At 44.5% G+C, this 16,483-nt stretch overlaps 3 protein-coding genes across 5 annotated transcripts in view; all 3 read right to left on the reverse strand.

The window, feature by feature from the left end:
* The window catches only part of LOC117776785 (intermediate filament family orphan 1-like), a 12,311-nt gene extending 7,572 nt beyond the window's left edge, over positions 1-4,739 (reverse strand). For 2 of the 3 annotated variants that reach the window (XM_034611066.1, XM_034611065.1), the window contains exons 1-2: positions 3,416-4,712; positions 712-772 (exon numbers count right to left, since the gene is read on the reverse strand). In XM_034611066.1, coding sequence (XP_034466957.1) covers positions 712-772; positions 3,416-4,374 — 1,020 coding nt within the window. In that variant the 5' untranslated portion in view covers positions 4,375-4,712. Of the gene's footprint in view, positions 1-711; positions 773-3,415 lie in introns of all 3 variants that reach the window. The other variant, XM_034611067.1, reaches the window with a different exon arrangement.
* Positions 4,740-6,714: 1,975 nt separating this feature from the next.
* On the reverse strand, positions 6,715-11,635 carry gapdh (glyceraldehyde-3-phosphate dehydrogenase). The gene is made up of 12 exons (XM_034611143.1): positions 11,459-11,635; positions 10,922-10,967; positions 9,371-9,470; positions 9,124-9,230; positions 8,913-9,003; positions 8,673-8,788; positions 8,472-8,553; positions 8,189-8,340; positions 8,016-8,094; positions 7,363-7,446; positions 7,172-7,269; positions 6,715-7,078 (listed from the first exon to the last, which is right to left on the reverse strand). The coding sequence occupies exons 2-12, from the start codon at positions 10,942-10,944 to the stop codon at positions 7,009-7,011; spliced, it is 1,002 nt and encodes a 333-aa protein (XP_034467034.1). The 5' UTR covers positions 10,945-10,967; positions 11,459-11,635; the 3' UTR covers positions 6,715-7,008.
* Positions 11,636-14,290: 2,655 nt separating this feature from the next.
* Positions 14,291-16,399, reverse strand: wu:fj39g12 (uncharacterized protein LOC563937 homolog). The gene is made up of 3 exons (XM_034611186.1): positions 16,174-16,399; positions 15,268-15,417; positions 14,291-15,059 (listed from the first exon to the last, which is right to left on the reverse strand). Exons 2-3 carry the CDS (start codon positions 15,364-15,366, stop codon positions 14,763-14,765), a joined length of 396 nt encoding a protein of 131 aa, XP_034467077.1. The 5' UTR covers positions 15,367-15,417; positions 16,174-16,399; the 3' UTR covers positions 14,291-14,762.
* Between the last annotated feature and the right edge of the window lie 84 nt (positions 16,400-16,483).

Genomic DNA, 16,483 nt, shown 5'->3' on the forward strand with positions numbered 1-16,483 from the left:
TCAAAAAACATTGTGTTTATAAAGACACAACTGCAGGACACTTAAACATGACCGGTGACACACGGAGATAAAAACATAGCGACCTACGATTCAAAATGAATGTGTTCTATATTATTAAATGAGATGGAGGGTCGGTGGTCTGAGAAAAGAAGGAAACCACTGATAAGAGGGTGCAACAGAAGCTCAGGACTTAAATAGGCTGCGTACTTCCTGTGCAAAGGAAATGAACAGTGTTAACAAAGGGTGAGAGCTTACTGCTCTACAGAGACTAAAGTGATCAAGAAATTATTTTAACCTTCCTATCTTCAGTTTTATGTAAAACAAATTTTATACTAAGTCGTCTAAGCTTTTCAACAACTAAGGCCAGGAAAACACACGCTAGCGAAGTTTTAGCATCACACCCATGGACTGTGTGTAAAGTTGGACGACATGCCAGCTCCCAGGAAGTGAAACCAGAGCATCTCGACAGCACCTGGTGGCTGGCTACAGTATAGGTCATAAACCATGTCTCCTCCGTGTTAATGGATGGGACATTGACCAAACTAAAGAGTCCACATCAAATACATTATTTCCTCAAAGATGGTTTCTGTCATTTTAGGTGGATCCTTTGCTCAAGTAAAAATCTTTCCGGTAAGTTTAATTTTAATTATTTATAGTCTGCATCCATGTTACCTTCATTTCATAAAGACATACAGGTTTACATAATGTTACCTCATGAAGGTCGGCAATCTTCTGTTGCAGATCCATCCTCATGGTGTATTCTTCTTCCCATCTAAGAGACACAGACACAGAGAGTTAACATTTTCTAGCATCTTAAGACAAAGACGAATGACACACAGAGCAGACACACATTATATACTGTATGTGCAGTATTAGTTTGTTGAGTATGTTGCATGTGACCATGTTGGGAGTATTTTGTCTCTTGTACACCTGGTTGATCATGATGAACTTTCTGGACGTGCTCAGGAAAGGACAGGCGTAAGAAGACAAAAGACAAAGTAAGAACTAGAATGAGACTCAGTAGAGCACATAGCTTCCATCAGGGTGTTCTTGTGTCGTCTCGCTTACAAACAAATGGACAGCGGTGAAAAGATAACCTCCTTAGTGGAGTTAATAAACAGAGAATTTGATTAAAACTGGCCAGATGTTAAGTGACATTCACAGTGACTACTGACAACCTAATGTCTCACTGGGTGAAACGCTCCCTCAAGTGGAGCACAGGAGGTAGCGTTTGCAAAAGATCCAACCAGAGCGGCTGCATCACACTAGTACAGTGCTTTGGATAAAAGTGCAACACACGTCAGGTGCTGGTTTAACATAAACACTGGATTTTAATCTGGGTGTGAAAAATTGTGAATGCGGTGAAGTTAAATCATATCAGGGAGCCAACCAGATACAGGCTGCATGAGGCAACGTGCGTGTGTGCGAGGGATTGGCTGATTCATGCTCGTTTGACCCATGAACCTGAACTTTAATACATTTAAAAGCCTGAGCACATTATTCCCACCTATGGGATCTCAGAATGTAGTTTTTTTTTGTGTGTGGGGGGGCGCATCGTCCTCCTCTCACTGCAGACACCGCAGCCTCTTGTACAAATGCTGTTTGAAATGCAGAACGCTGCGGCACATTGACACCTATAGGGAATACTAAATCTAAAAGAAACTGAGTCATGTATCTGGAGTTGTTGTTGTTGTTGCCGTATGCTTGTTTGATCAGTAAGGTGAGAAGTGCTTCCTTCTGCAAGCCAAGCCCCCCCACCCCCCACCAGCCATTCAGCAGTTACAGCTTGCAGGGCATGCTGCATTGCAGATACAGTTTGGAGTGTAGAGAGAGAGAGAGAGAGAGCGAGAGAGAGAGAGAGAGAGAGAGAGAGAGTTGAGGGTGGTGTGCAGAGGGGGAGAAGAGAACCAGAATGCACGAGAGAGGGAGAGGAAGAGGAAGAAGAAGAGGAGGAGGAGTTCACTGTGTGGGAATGTGCCAGGTTTACGTGAGAAAAGAGACCCAGAGAGTGGGCAGAGTGAAGGGCAGCGGCAGAGGGGAGGATAACGCAGGAGAAGGGGGAGGCACAAAAGTTGTCCTTGAATTAATGAAGAAAAGTGGAATGGTAGACGTCGCACATTTAGGTGTACAAGAAATAAAACACTGGATGAGATGTCAGTAAATCATCTGCTCTGCTGTCACCCGCTCTCAGGGAGGCAGTGTCGTCCCTCATTCACAAGCAGTCCACAATGCTGCAGTCACAATCTCCTCTGTGGAGAATGCATGGCTGCTCATTTGGACATAATATGAGGGAATTCATTGTTGACTGTGCCGGGACATGAGGCCAACTGCAGCTCACGCAGGACGGAGAATACATCATCCGCAACATTCTTCATGACAGAACCTCACGAGATGTGAACTGTTCTTTTTCTCCAACGATCTAAAATGGAAATCCTGCGCAAAGGAGAGTTGACAGTGCGATATTTAAATGATTTTAGACAGGTCTTCGTCCCCTCTTGTTTACACCTGCCGTCCTAAGGTGGAAATCAAAGCATCCAGATTTGATCTGGTGCTGCAATCAAAGCACACATCTTTATAAATGTGTACTCGGACTGAACGTTGATTGATTAAGGGCTCAGAAAAGTTTAGCTTGAGATTTCACATCATCCTAGAGATCTGAAACTATCAGTTCATCTGTCATTGAATTTCTTGGTCAATTGATTGGATGTTTAAAATCTCCAAAGACCCAGAGTCCTAGTTCACATTTAAAAAACAAGAACATCACAAACTTGAACATCATATGATAAAGAACGACAGCAAAACTGTTGCATTTCAGAAGCTGGGACAAGAGAGTGTTTTGTATTTTGCTTTAAAAAAAATGATTGTGAAATAATTCAGAAAGTCAACGTATCATTTCAGCTCTGGGGCTTACAACAGTGAGTCCATAATCCCCAGTAAAGTCCCAAGTGCTGTAGAAGCATCATGTTTGTTTTGTTATTCACATTAGCTTGTCTGGAAACCACCAGCGCTTGTCCTATCTTAAGACACTTGCTTCTTCCATCTATTAGGAGGGATTTTCTCTAATATTCCTCTAAACTAAAGTCAACTCTCAGACTGATCCTCACGCACCCCAGCTAAGCCTCGACCTTCATTCTTCTTTATATTTAGCCCGTGACATGTTCATTTTTTGGGGTGTATTTCTGGCTGCAGCACCTGCCTCTGCGGTCTGACGTGAGGCAGATGCTGGGTCAGGCTGGAGGTGATGGATGGAGGGAGGCTTTGTGCTGACTCTGCTCCTGTTGGAGACGGCTGGTCTGCAGCTGCTTTACTGCCCTGCTCATTCCTCCAGAGTGGAGCATTAGTCACCCCCCCATGCTCAGTGAGAAATGCCTCTGTAGGCCTGTTATGTGTAATAAAGATGCTTTGTTCCGTTTACCTGCGCTTGTACTCGTCTCTCTCCCTCTTCACTTTGGCCAGGACATTATACAGGGCTCTTATCTCAGGGGTGATGGTGTCGATCTGGACCCCAACTCCATCCGGTTGCACCCAGGACACCCCAGGGCTGGTGACACGCTCTGCACCAGGTCCAAACTTGCGAGTGTGGTTGTAGGACCAGATATTGCCAGGAAGGAACCGTGGGGGGGGATTGGTGGAGCTGCCCGGGCCTGGGACAGCCCTGGAGCTGTAGCCAGGGGAGTCCACACAGGGGGAGGACTGGCTGATGGTGATGACTGGGTTACTGGTGTATGTCTGGGTTGAACTGGTGTTTTCAGCGGCTGATGCGAGAGGTGGTGGGAACAGTGTTGTGGGCCTCCTGGCCGAGTTGTTGGTGTTGTGGAAGGGGAGGGAACCAGGCCTGAGCGGTATGGTGCCAACAAATCCAGTCTGCACAGCGGCCTCCTGGGTGTGCCCCCTGCTCTCACAGCACCCCCCCTGACAGCCCTTGTTGGCATCCAGCGCCTGTTGCAGCTGCTTCTCCAAGATCTTGTTCCTGCGCTCTAACTCGTGCACTTTGGCCAAAAAGCACCGGAACCTCAGGTTGAGGGTCTTGAGGACGCTGATGTTGGAGCCCAGGTCGTTTCTGAGGGCCATGGCTGCAGGGGGGTGCGGCGCAGCGCGGTGCTGGTAGAGGCTGCTGTGGTTGTGGTGGAGGTAAGGTGAGGTCTGTGAGGGTGCGGTGAAGTCAGGGCCCGGCTGATCGAGGCCCGGACCGGCCTGCTCACCCAGCAGGAAAGACGCTCCGGGTCCGAAGACGGCGTCGGGCAGGAGGCCTGAGGGGGAATCCGGGTGTCCGGGCGACTGGATCTGGGGTGGGTGTTGTTGGAGATGCGCGTTGCCCCCCAACAAAGGATTCATGCTATGGTATGGAAAACTGAAGCGCTGCAGATCTGGCATGAACACGGACGGGAATGTTCTCACTGCGACAGAAAGCAACGAGAGGCTTGAATAAGAAGAAACGTACCGGAGAGACGCCAGGAGTCGCCTGGTTACGTAATTAAATAAGAATCTTATCCTTAAAGCTCAGAGCAGCTGATGGATCCGTGCGTCGCCGACGATGCGCAACAAAACATCCTCCACACGAAATGGGCCGAACGCCGGGTCTGCGGCTCGGTGCGATGCGCGGCCGAAACAAGCGCGATAACAAAAAGGAAGAAACGGACGCAGGGCGAGCATGAATAACAAAGAAATCCAGCGTGTGCACGTCACTGAAGTTCTGGCAACAAGATGCGAGCTCGGGCACGAGCAGGTGCTGCGGGATTGGAGGAGCGGCGCTACCGTAAAGACGAGAAGAGAGGCGCACCAATCCTTTATAACACTGTTCAGCACAAAGTGATGGGAATCAGGAGAAAGGAGCTAAAAGTGTACGATGAACACACGAGTGAATAAAATCATCTGATATAATGTTACATATAAAATATAAATAAGATCAGAATTATGAATCACCATTAATAAAAGATAAGGTGGTAATAAAATGATAATATGCCAAAATTGGTAACAATAAGAAGAAGAAAACTATTTATTGTTGTTTAAGTATTAATATTCATTTGTTTTACCCAATTTGTGTTTCCACAGCTAAAAGATTAAAACTTAGCTTTTTTCCCTAAGGCTGCTGAGAGCTGATGGGAACATTTCACAGTTTAAACAGAACTTGGATTTTTTATTTTTGTACAGGTGAGGCCTTTGCAGTTTCCCCCCCAAAAGTGACTTGCTCATTTACTTCCTATCATAAAATTGAATCTTAATCGTCTAAATCCAGATAGGTTGAATGCAACAGAGTGAAATAGTGTTTGCTGTAAAATACATCCCCCTCTCAAACAATGGTTGTTCGATCCTGATTGAGTTTAAAATACTGAGTGACAGCTGTCAGCCTACTCACACAATATGTATTACATGTTAATTCAATGTAAAACACGACCCATAGAGATTCAGTGGCTTGTTTTTCAACTTGTAAACTGTGTCGCTGTAGACACGTTTATTTTAATGTTGAATCAACTTCAACCACAAAGAAACTTCTCATGTTGAATTAACAGATATTTCTGACTGTAAACAAACGGAAATACAATATAAAGTAGTGAGAAAAGAAAATCCAGACAACAACAAACACGAAAATATCACTTTCAGGGATAAACACACAAGCAAATCCTTCTATTTCTCAGATTTTGAGCAGAGTGAACCTCCTTTTTAAAACAAGACCACTGAGGATCTCTGCTCCTGTTTCACTTCTGTTCAGTTCAGCTTTTCCTCCACTAGTGAACCATCTTCCCAAACCAAGTAGGTAATGGACTTTCCTCATGTTCACAGGAGAAGAGTCTGAGATCCACTGTTTGTTTGGAGACAGAGCAGCAGGTGGAGCAGGAGACAGAGGTGAAGACAGAGCTGCAGGTGAAGAAGCAGGTGAAGACAGAGGTATGGACCGCTCCTGAAGAGAGAGCTGCAGGAGACAGAGCAGGAGACAGAGCTGCAGGTAGAGAAGCAGGTAGAGCTGCTGCTGGAGCAGCTGCTGCATGGCACACTCCTCTCCACAGGGAGGCGCCACCATGGGCTTTACTCTTCCATGTTAAAAGTTAGAAAGGCGGGATCAGTCCAGAGCAGGACACAATCTGATTGGCTGAACAGAGCCGTGTGGTGGGGTGTGAGCTAAACGTTTATTTTGAAGGAAAGAAATCAAGTTTGTCTGATTCAGTTTCAAAACAGCGTCTCCTTTCACTGTCCCCCTGGAAAACCGGGCAGGTAGGAACAAGAAGCCTTAGGGATGTAAATAAGAAACCTAATATACTAATTATCCAATAACATTTTGTTCATGTGTGGTACCAACCAGCTATAGTAATCTTTTAAAGTCAATGTCTTATTCATCAGCTACTCTTGATCTGAGAGATATAGAAAAGTGAACTATGCTGATTTATCAGTGAGCAACATTTCAAGAAATACTTTATTTTGAGAGCAAATAACCTGCAACTTCGTAAAGCCTCATACCCATGAGCCGTAAATGCAGGTTTTTTGTCAAGTTGAAATAACTACACCACCAAAACCCTCCCAGCTGATCTGATATTGATCATTTCCAAGAAAATAAGAGGACATCAGTTTTATAAAAGCAGTGTGGAGCTAGATTCAGTGTTTGTTTAGTCTTTGCTAAAGTCACAAAACTTCGAATATATCCACCAATAATCAGCATGAGTCCTTGGATGTTGTGTTATTCGTTCTGTGCAGTAACAAAAGAGGAAAGGACAAGAGGAGTCTCACAAACCGAGGACTTTATTCCACTGAATGTAGCACCTCAGTGCCACAGACAGACTTTCACACCATCTCACACAACAGGGACAGTCACAAATAAAATAAAAAAGTAACCAATTTAAATTTTCATTCTCTCTGTGGGACCGTTCCTCAGACATTTGATGGGGTGTCGACGATCAGATGGAAACCAGGCAGAGTTACAGATAACACAATGTCTTATTGCAAATGTATAACTCTGGATTCAGGAGAACGTGGGTGATGTGGCATAGTGCAGTGATGTCTGATTGGCTGCTTGGTTTACTCCTTGCTGGCCATGTGGAGCATCAGGTCGCAGACACGTTGGCTGTAGGCAAACTCGTTGTCGTACCTGGTGAAGTAGTAACACACACAAAAAAGGGTCAATATGCATCAGTGGGAAAAAAACATGGGGATATCAAAATAATCTTTGCTGAACACGTACCATGAGACCAGCTTGACAAAGTGGTCATTGAGGGCGATGCCAGCGCCAGCATCAAAGATGGAGGAGTGAGTGTCGCCGTTGAAGTCTGAGGAGACGACCTGCGGGAGGGCGAGGAAAGAACGACTCATTAACCAACACACCGATCCACAAATTACTATTAAAAAGAGAAATGAGCTAAATGAAGTATGTACCTGGTGCTCGGTGTAAGCCAGGTAGCCCTTCATGGGTCCTTCAGCTGCGGCCTTCACAACCTTCTTGATGTTTTCATAGCTGGCCTGTGGAGGCGAAACAAGGTTGTTTAACAAAGGAGTAAAATGTGAAAATTAAAGTCATTAAAGCATAAATTCCTACAAGATTTATGAAAGAGGACAACTCTATTCAATGTTGGTCTTAGTGTCTGCAAATCCAAACCAACTGGTTCTTGAAGATTTCAATCTTTGAAAATGTAAATTCTTTAATTGGCGACATGATTAATGTTGACAGACATACACTGTACACACAGTGAACAAGCATTTAAATAGAGGTTTTTGATAAGAGTTATGATGTTAGGCTGATGTGTTCAAAAACTAAAAATTAAGGTATTTCAGAAAACTTATTCCAACAGGAGCAAAAAGTGCACTTGTTGGGGACTATTTTCTGCGCAGTATTAATACACATTGAGTGCACTGGTTAGTGTTTATCATCAGCTACACTTCATCACTGGAACATGAGCACTGTTGTTTACATGGACAATTTTTGTTTACTTTTCAGATTTTGTTCTTTTCATACGATTTGTTGACAGCAAGTAAAATACTGATCATCACCAGACTTTATTGTATAATGAACGCTTGTGTTGGTCACTCACAGGTTTCTCCAGACGGACGGTCAGGTCAACCACTGACACGTTGGGGGTGGGGACGCGGAAGGCCATGCCGGTCAGCTTGCTGTGAAACATGGACGCAGAGCAGGTGAGATCAAGAACTTTCATTCATAGGATTTACTACAAGTCCTGATCAGCCGTGTGTTTCCGACACTGACCCGTTGAGCTCGGGGATGACCTTGCCGACAGCCTTGGCTGCGCCAGTTGAAGCTGGGATGATGTTCTGGCTGGCACCACGGCCGTCCCTCCACAGTTTGCCGGAGGGGCCGTCCACGGTCTTCTGGGTGGCAGTGATGGCGTGAACTGTGCTCTGATGGTTAAAATGAGAGGAAGAGAAAGGAGAAGGATTGAATACAGTTTAGCAGCCAACCAAACTTTGTAAAGTCATTTTGGTGGTTTTATTGGACCAATTGTTCCCAGGCAGAGTGTTTGAATCCTCACCATCAGGCCCTCAATGATGCCGAAGTTGTCATGGATGACCTTGGCGAGGGGGGCCAGGCAGTTGGTTGTGCAGGAAGCGTTGCTATGGAGAAATTAATAAACGTTCAGCCCATTGCCTTTTTTTGCAAAACAAATTTATATAAAATGTTTTGAGTTTTGACCCACTTATACGCAACAAAAGAAAAAAAATCCAATTCTCACCTGACGACCTTGAGGGAGTTTTCGTACTTCTCGTGGTTCACGCCCATGACGAACATGGGAGCGTCAGCGCTGGGAGCAGAGATGATGACTCTCTTGGCGCCACCCTTCAAGTGAGCCTGAAATGTGTTGAAATCCAATCAAATCTGTATCCTTTGGTGTGTGTGTTTGGTCAGATGTATTTCATAATGACATAAGAAAACACTACATGCTGAGGACTGTGACGCAGGACTGAGTACGTACAGAGGCCTTCTCAATGGTGGTGAAGACACCGGTGGACTCAACCACATACTGGGCACCAGCATCGCCCCACTTGATGTGGGTGGGGTCCCTCCTGCAAAAAGAGGGAGAGACGGGTTAGAGCCGCAGTGAATGTTTACTTCTTTCATTTGTGAGATCGTATTGAAATTGACTTCAACGTAGTAAAATGCCTAAAGGTCCCGAGTGAACTCACTCGTGGAAAACTGAGATTTTATGTCCATCGATGACCAGCTTATCTCCCTCAACCTTGACCTCACCATGGAAGCGACCGTGGGTAGAGTCATACTTGAACATGTAGACCTAAAGAAGAGGCGAGACGAGGAGATGAGGAGGGCAACAGGGAAAGCTACCAATGACCACCAAACATCTACAAGTGCATTAATTGGTTGCAGGTTTCATATTTGAATGCCTTATGAGTCAAAACCATCTCATTGACCCACCATGTACTCCAGGTCGATGAAAGGGTCGTTGATGGCCACAATCTCCACCTTCTTGGAGATGAAGGCTGCTCTGGTCACCAGGCGACCGATGCGACCGAATCTGAAGGAGAAAAAAAGAGAACAGTGTTGTTTCTCATCTGGCCTCTAGATGGAGCTATGCCACCATGCAAGTCTATGACCAAAGTCTTGGGTTGAGGTGATCAGTCATGTCTGAGTTACTGTGAAGAATGGAGCTGCAGATGTTAAATGGACATAATCAATCATTGCTGGGCCCCGTGTTAAACTGGGTTCTGCTCATTCACATCAGTCAGGGCTACTTCTCATTATGGTTCCAGCTTTTTCCTTCTGTGTGGGATACATATCAACCTCCTACCCCCCCCTCCCTCCCCACTCAGAGACCTGAAACCACAGCTGAAGAAAGGGCAGGGTTCAGGAGGAGGTGCGTGCTGCAGAGCTCATGTCTGCACAGCTCTCCCAGTCTCCTCTCTGGGGGCTAAAGTCGAAATGAGCCTCCCAATGTGGTAATCCCAGTGCACTGTTTGATCAGCGGCCGAGTTACTTTTTAACTGCAGGTCCAAAATCCTGGTACAGATACACACTGTACACAGACGCCGGGGGTCGAGGAAAAGACGGGAGTGGGTGTAGAGATAAAGAACAACAAGACAGACTTTAACGTCACATTGTGTGTTCAGTAGCATTTAAAGTTACGCAAGAACCCCCCCCCCCCCTGCCACTTGCTTCACACAGCAGAAAAACAATCCGAGTGACCCCCCTGTCGAAGCCAGGGGCCACATTGTTATCTGCTGAGGGCCAAAGTTCAGAGAGCAGGAAAAACATGAGGACAGCCGCTCGACTGTTCACAGGTCGATGTGTGTGTGTGTGTGTGTGTGTGTGTGTGTGTGTGTGTGTGTGTGTGTGTGTGTGTGTGTGTGTGTGTGTGTGTGTGTGTGTGTGTGTCTCTCACTATTAATTAATTAGAGATACCACAGTGTGTCCTGCTGCTCAGAGGAGAAAGTCAAAGCGGATGACTCATGATTTCATTAAAAGCCTGAGCCAAGTACAAGAGCAGCCTGAACCAAAGGGGCTGTGGATTCTCTGGAAGAATCCTTTGGCTTCAGAACACTTAACGAAAAGGCTTTTCACATTATTTTTCTCCAAACATTTCCTTCCTTCGCATTTCTGTAATGTGGTTAAATCCTCATTTGGAAACAGACGGGCTGTTCTGTGGAAGTCAAACTTTCATATTCATAACATGCAACAATAAACAGGTGTAATCTTTTAAATGTGCAAGCAAACATAAGTAAATAAGAGTCAAGGGTCAGGGTTGCATTTTGAAAATTGAACTTACTCAACCATTATAAAACTCTGAGTTAAACACTGATGAGGGGTGTGGCTGTGTGAGCAGTGTGGGGGTGCAGGGACTGGGTGTTGAAGTGTGTGTTGTGCATTTAATATAACGAAGGAGGTTTGGGCCAAGCACTAAAAGATCAATGATATATATCAATAAAGTTGATACAGGTTTAAGTAAGGGGATGAAAAGTGTTTTCTTACCCATTGATACCGACTTTCACCATTTTGTCTGAGTTGGTCTAGTCCTCTGCAGGGAGAGAGGAGAATCAAGGGACATAATTATTCTTCCTGTTAAACACCGATAAACCAACATTAATAGTGCCGCACATTTATGATGCCATATATTAGCAACGAGCCGATGACAGACAATTGCTCGGATTGTTGGTGTAGATAAGCAAAGGGTCCAAAAGAACATGCAAAAGTATTTGGCCGATAAGATAATCTGCGAGCACAGTGCGAGAAAAGTCGCAGCCTGAAGCTACAAGATTCAAACTTGCCCTGCAAGTGTAGAAATTAACTGTTTAAACCAAATCACAATCCTCATGGGTAAAAACTCACATTTAAAGAAAGCAGATAAAAACAAAGTGAACCAGTTGGACTTCATTCATTTTAAGTGAAGCTTAATCAAGCCCATGCACATTGTCCCGAGGTGATCTGAATCTGCAGCCTGTCTCTGAGGCCCTGCAGCCTGTAGACGACCTCCCCCCCCCCAGTGAAATCTGGTGCAGGTAGATTTACCGTTTGTGAGATGCCTCAGTCTGTCTTGCGGGTGTGAGTGGGGAAGAGCAAAGTTAAGCTGAGTGCTTTTATGACTGACCAAGAGCCTCAGGCCACACCCCCGCCTCAATGGTCCCTGCCCCCTCTGAATGTCAAGGTCGTCAGCCAGCAGAGAGACACACACCCTGGCCTCTGCTTCACTTCAGGTCACTTAAAGAGCCTGGAAGCTTCTGAACCCCCACCGCCTAATTATAGTCTGAAAGCATCGAAATATTCTGTTTAGTTTACATTGTTACAGTTACTGACATGGAGCCTGACTTGAGTTGCCACCTTTAAGAGGCCTAGATATGGAAGCTCAGATATGAGGCTTCTCATGTAGTGGACTGAAAAAAGAGAGGGGGGCTCTCCCAGTGACCTTCTGAGTAAGTACAGACACACAGAGGCAGCAGACGAGGGATCGAATCTCTGCCTTCTGACTCTGACATTTAATGTCCAAAGACCATGACCCTTCACTTTCAGACGCTCGCTCCTCTCTGGCCCTCTCCTCTCCATCCCGTGAGCCGCCGGTCAGGAGTGGAGTCTTGGTTTCTCAACATGTGATCATCACGCATGTGCAGAGGCAGCGTCTTCCGTCTAGTTAACAGACTCTTCTCCATCCCTCAGTCTAGTTAAGCAGGTGTTCTCTTTTTGGAGGGATGGATGCAAAGAAGCGTGACATTGAAGGACAGGTTCCTTTGTCTGAACAGAAGTGCTGCACTCAAGGATCCTGGCAATGTTCGTTGTAAAATATGACAAGGCCCAGCAACGTCAATTACTTTTTATTTCAGTGTCGACTCATTTGTCAGGCAACGGCTTTTCTTTAAAAAGAGAGCCCCTCCACCTCAGATATTATAAAACGTTAACTCTGAATAATGAGGATGTCAGGATTAAACCAGAGGCTTGTCAAGTTGAACCCTGTTGGAAGCGTCTCTGTGGCTGCCTCACCCCTGCGGAGTCCTGACAGTGGATTGAAACCTAACCTGGGGCTGTTGCTTCCTGTCACCGCCGCTGACCACGAACATGCAGAACGTTTTTTATATCTTACTGCACCAAAAAGATCACAATTCTGTGTTTTCTGATGCAGCAGATTACATGGTTAAACATATGGCGAGCAGACACGGGTCAGTGCTGGGGTGTTTTATGGCTGCAGTCCAATGGTCCGGGCATAGCTGAACTACCACAACCCCGGGTGCATGCATGCCAGTCTTGGCCTCTGCTGTGTAGCTTAAGGTCAAGGAGGGGAAGTAAAGGTCAGGCTAAGATTAGACGCTGGCAGGTTAGTGAACACTCAGGCCATGTTATACTCTCAGTACTGTAAATGCTGCTGCACACAGATCACATGTTTCTGTCACACTACAGCCAAACTCCACCCACTGGTGGTGGCTCTGATGTGAAAGTGATGGAAGAAACAAACTCCTGAGCAAAATGTCAATGTTGTATTTTAGTTCAGTGGGAAGGTCACTGTGAAATGAATTGATGTATTTTTTAAAGCAAACTCACAACGATGATTTAACTTCATATTATTGGTGTTTTATGAAGATGTTTTAGTTTTCTCACAGTTTTCTTAGAGAGACAGTAGATGTATAATTTCTGTGCACAGTCATGTGACGGAGTCAACAGGGACGTCAGTGACATTTATGCAACTTGTATCCTGTTATTAAAGTTCAGTTCAAAGTCCAGAGGAAAGTTCTGCTTGATAACAGATAAACAAAAATACACCCCGACTGCCATCTAGTGTTGTGGTAGAAAACTGCTCCTAAATACCGATTTAATATCAACCCAAATACTAGAATTAAAATAAAGACACTTATATTATATAGACACCAATATTTTTATTGTATAACATATAATTATATAAACATTATAATGCAATTAATGGTTTTAATTCATAATTTTAATCAGTTTATTTAGTTTTAGTTTATAAAAGTGCCAGAAAATAGTGAAACATGTCCATCAGAAGTCCAAAGAGCCCAAGGTGCCATCGTTAAATTTCGTCTTTTGACCCATAATCCAAAACCAAAGATATTCAAGTTAAACGATTTAAAGCAGAAAAACTTTAAACCCTATTGTGTGACTTTATTTGATTGATTAATGTCCATTTATATATGTGTTGTACACAAATGTATTTATTGTATATAAAATACAGTTTTAGATCAGTGCACTGAATTTGCACTGAGATGTAAAAGCCTCATACCACTGTTTCGTTATTGGTCTCGTGTTTTATATTTAGGTTTGGAACATTTATAACAGCTGTGTCTCTTCTTTCTGAATGATTTAAGTTCATTTTTAAAAAGTAGACTTAACCCAAAACACTTTTATCCCCAGAGGAACCCTTAAATGACTACATCTTAATTTCTAAAGAAGCTGTTCGTGTCTTTTTTTCAAACTGGGCACATTGCTAGAAAGGTCTGCCAGAACAACCATTAAATATACAATTGCATCATATGTATGTACATGTAATCTATAAATGCAGTATGTCTGAAATTTTTATTTCCATGTCTATAAGATATTTTGCCCTGCAGGATATTGGCTGTACCAGCAGAATGAAATCCGCAGCAAAGGGGTTTTCACACATCCAGATGTTATTAGAATTGGCTGCTGACACTCCAGAATGACTGGAGAAGAAAAATGTAACTTCCTCCAAGAAGATTTAACGAAGAGCAGAGAGTCGAGCGTCTGTCAGGAGGATTTGAAGCTCTGGTTTGAAGGACAAATCGAGATGACGCGTGTCAATAGAGAGAGAGAACTAACAGGGAGGGGGGTTTGAGGATAAAAGTGAACGAGGATTTTCACAAACAAAAAGACACGAGCGGAGCAAATGACAAATCCATTTATTCATGCAAATAATAGGTAAACAGAAAACGATCAGCAGGAGTCACAGGCGCCATCGTGTCCATTACACCTGATGGGAAACACAGTCCTCTGGCCACAGAATCTCTAAACACCTTCACAGTAACAGTACAACAGACACGGCTACAACACACAAAGTGCCAATTTACTTAGAAAAACAAGGCGACAATCAGCGATGACGGTTTGATGTAAACATATCTCACATGTTCTAATCATCAGTTTGAACATTTAAACAACGTAATAGGCTACAGCTGCTCGGTTAAACAGCCAGGATGGTGTGAAGCATCTGATCTAGGCAGGATGAAACCACATTAGCGACACCGTTACACCACACTACATGTAGTCTACAGGCATGTGAACACCCCTCACTGCAGGTTATTCACACATGAATAATCTAAGAAGGACGTCATCAGTCTTTATTTCTCCCTCCTCTCCACTAACAGCCCAGTCCGCTCATGGACCCGATCCGGTCCAGCTTCAGCCCAAAGCAGCCCCGGTTCCATCCCCGCCGTGACCGCTCCGGCTCTGCACGCTTCTGATTGGCCATGGCGCCCTTCAGCAGGCGCAGCCAGGGGGTCTCGGGCTGCGTTTGCGCGTCGGCCCATTTGGGGGACTCAGCCGCTTTGACCCCGGAGGAGAAGGTGGACTGCTCCTCTGGTTGGCTGTTTAACAGGTTCTCCAGGTCGTCTAGGGTCAAAAGGTCATTGTAGCGTTCCAGAAACTGCTCCATGAACTGCAGAGCGGAAAGAAGGAAATACAAGATTCAATTTAATTGTCAGGGAGTGTAGGAGGCAGAGTAATTCAATCAGTGATACATTTCATTACTCTCCCCCCTTCAGGACTATTCTCTTGCATCCACTACTCATCCACTCTGATTTCTCCTCAGTCCATTCTTATTTTTCCCTTTTCTCTCATTCCCCCCCCCCCTCCCTCCTCCGTACCTGCGCGGCGTCAGTGGAGGGATGCAGAGCGCGAGCCTCTGTGATGTCCAGGGGCGTCAGGAGGAGCAGAGCGGCACAGAGCAGCACAGGACACAGCATGGCAGCAGAGATGAAGGAACGACTGGTGCAGGAAAACTGGAAACACACAAACTGCAAACACCAAAACTCATGTTTAATCATATGGGGGAATTAAAATGACTTGTGCAAAATTTTATTCAGTACACTCAGTGTATATAAAAGTTGTAAAATGTCTTACAGAAAAATAAGTGAATGGTCTTGATACCATTTAGTAGTGCTGTACGTAATCTGTTTTAAACAACCCTAGAATCAGCCTAAAAGTGCCCATCCATTTTAAATGATCTTATTTAACATCCAGATAAACATTACATACCGAAGCAATACACATGTGATGCATAAAGGGCAACAAGGCAAAGATCATTAGCAGCCTCAATCCCTGGTTAGACTTTTTAATTCTATGTAAAAACTGAATATGAGAACATATGAAAAAAAAGTACGGCCAATTTATTGCATAGTTAGTATAGTTTATATATGAGGAAAACTTCCTGCCGTTATAAATAGTTCCCAAATTTTAGGATTGTGTTTTTAAAAATTACTGAATAAGTGAAATCCCAAAACTTAGAGGATTTAATCATTTTAAAACATTTTATTCAAATAAAATGCTTAATTTGTATCACTACACAAGGTTATTGCTGTGTTTTTAATCCAGTAAAAATTTGTTGAAATTAAATGTTTTCTCTAAAAACTGCGCAGCTCCACTTGCAGCTGTAACCAAGGTAAATTTAACCTGATAAATTGTGATTTTCCTTTAGGGTAATAATAATGATATGAATCACAGAAAACAAACTGGTTTAACATGAATTCTCTAGAAAGGAGATTGTTGCTCACCTGTTGTCTTCTCTCGGAGCTCTGGGTGTCTTCTGCTCTCACAGACTCTTCTCCATCCCTCGGTCTGACACTCTGGGGCTACCTCTCACTTGTTGGCACCTGCCTGGAGCATCACTATCTCACCCGACTGACTCCTCCCACTGCTCGCTCTGTGTTGGAACTGAGCGGACGATTCTCTCCTCCGTTCGTTCGTCGTCCTGGCAGGAGCTGGATGTCGGGGGCATCAACTGGGATGCTGCAGGGCTTTTGTAGTGCAAGATATGACCCCCCCCCTCCACCACACCTCACCCCATCCCCTCTTCCTCCTCCT

This window comes from Hippoglossus hippoglossus, chromosome 16, assembly GCF_009819705.1.
Source record: "Hippoglossus hippoglossus isolate fHipHip1 chromosome 16, fHipHip1.pri, whole genome shotgun sequence".
In the NCBI taxonomy this organism is placed as follows: domain Eukaryota; kingdom Metazoa; phylum Chordata; class Actinopteri; order Pleuronectiformes; family Pleuronectidae; genus Hippoglossus; species Hippoglossus hippoglossus.

Bases quoted from the DNA above. Each gene is read 5' to 3' on its own strand.
- gapdh (XM_034611143.1), bottom strand. From the start codon at position 10,944: ATGGTGAAAGTCGGTATCAATGG. The intron at 9,471-10,921 runs GTAAGAAAACAC...TTTCTCCTTCAG, and splicing joins GTGAAAGTCGGTATCAATGG to ATTCGGTCGCATCGGTCGCC. The intron at 9,004-9,123 runs GTGAGTTCACTC...CTCTTTTTGCAG, and splicing joins AAAATCTCAGTTTTCCACGA to GAGGGACCCCACCCACATCA.
- wu:fj39g12 (XM_034611186.1), bottom strand. From the start codon at position 15,366: ATGCTGTGTCCTGTGCTGCTCTGTGCCGCTCTGCTCCTCCTGACGCCC. The intron at 15,060-15,267 runs GTACGGAGGAGG...TCCGCTCTGCAG, and splicing joins CCTCCACTGACGCCGCGCAG to TTCATGGAGCAGTTTCTGGA.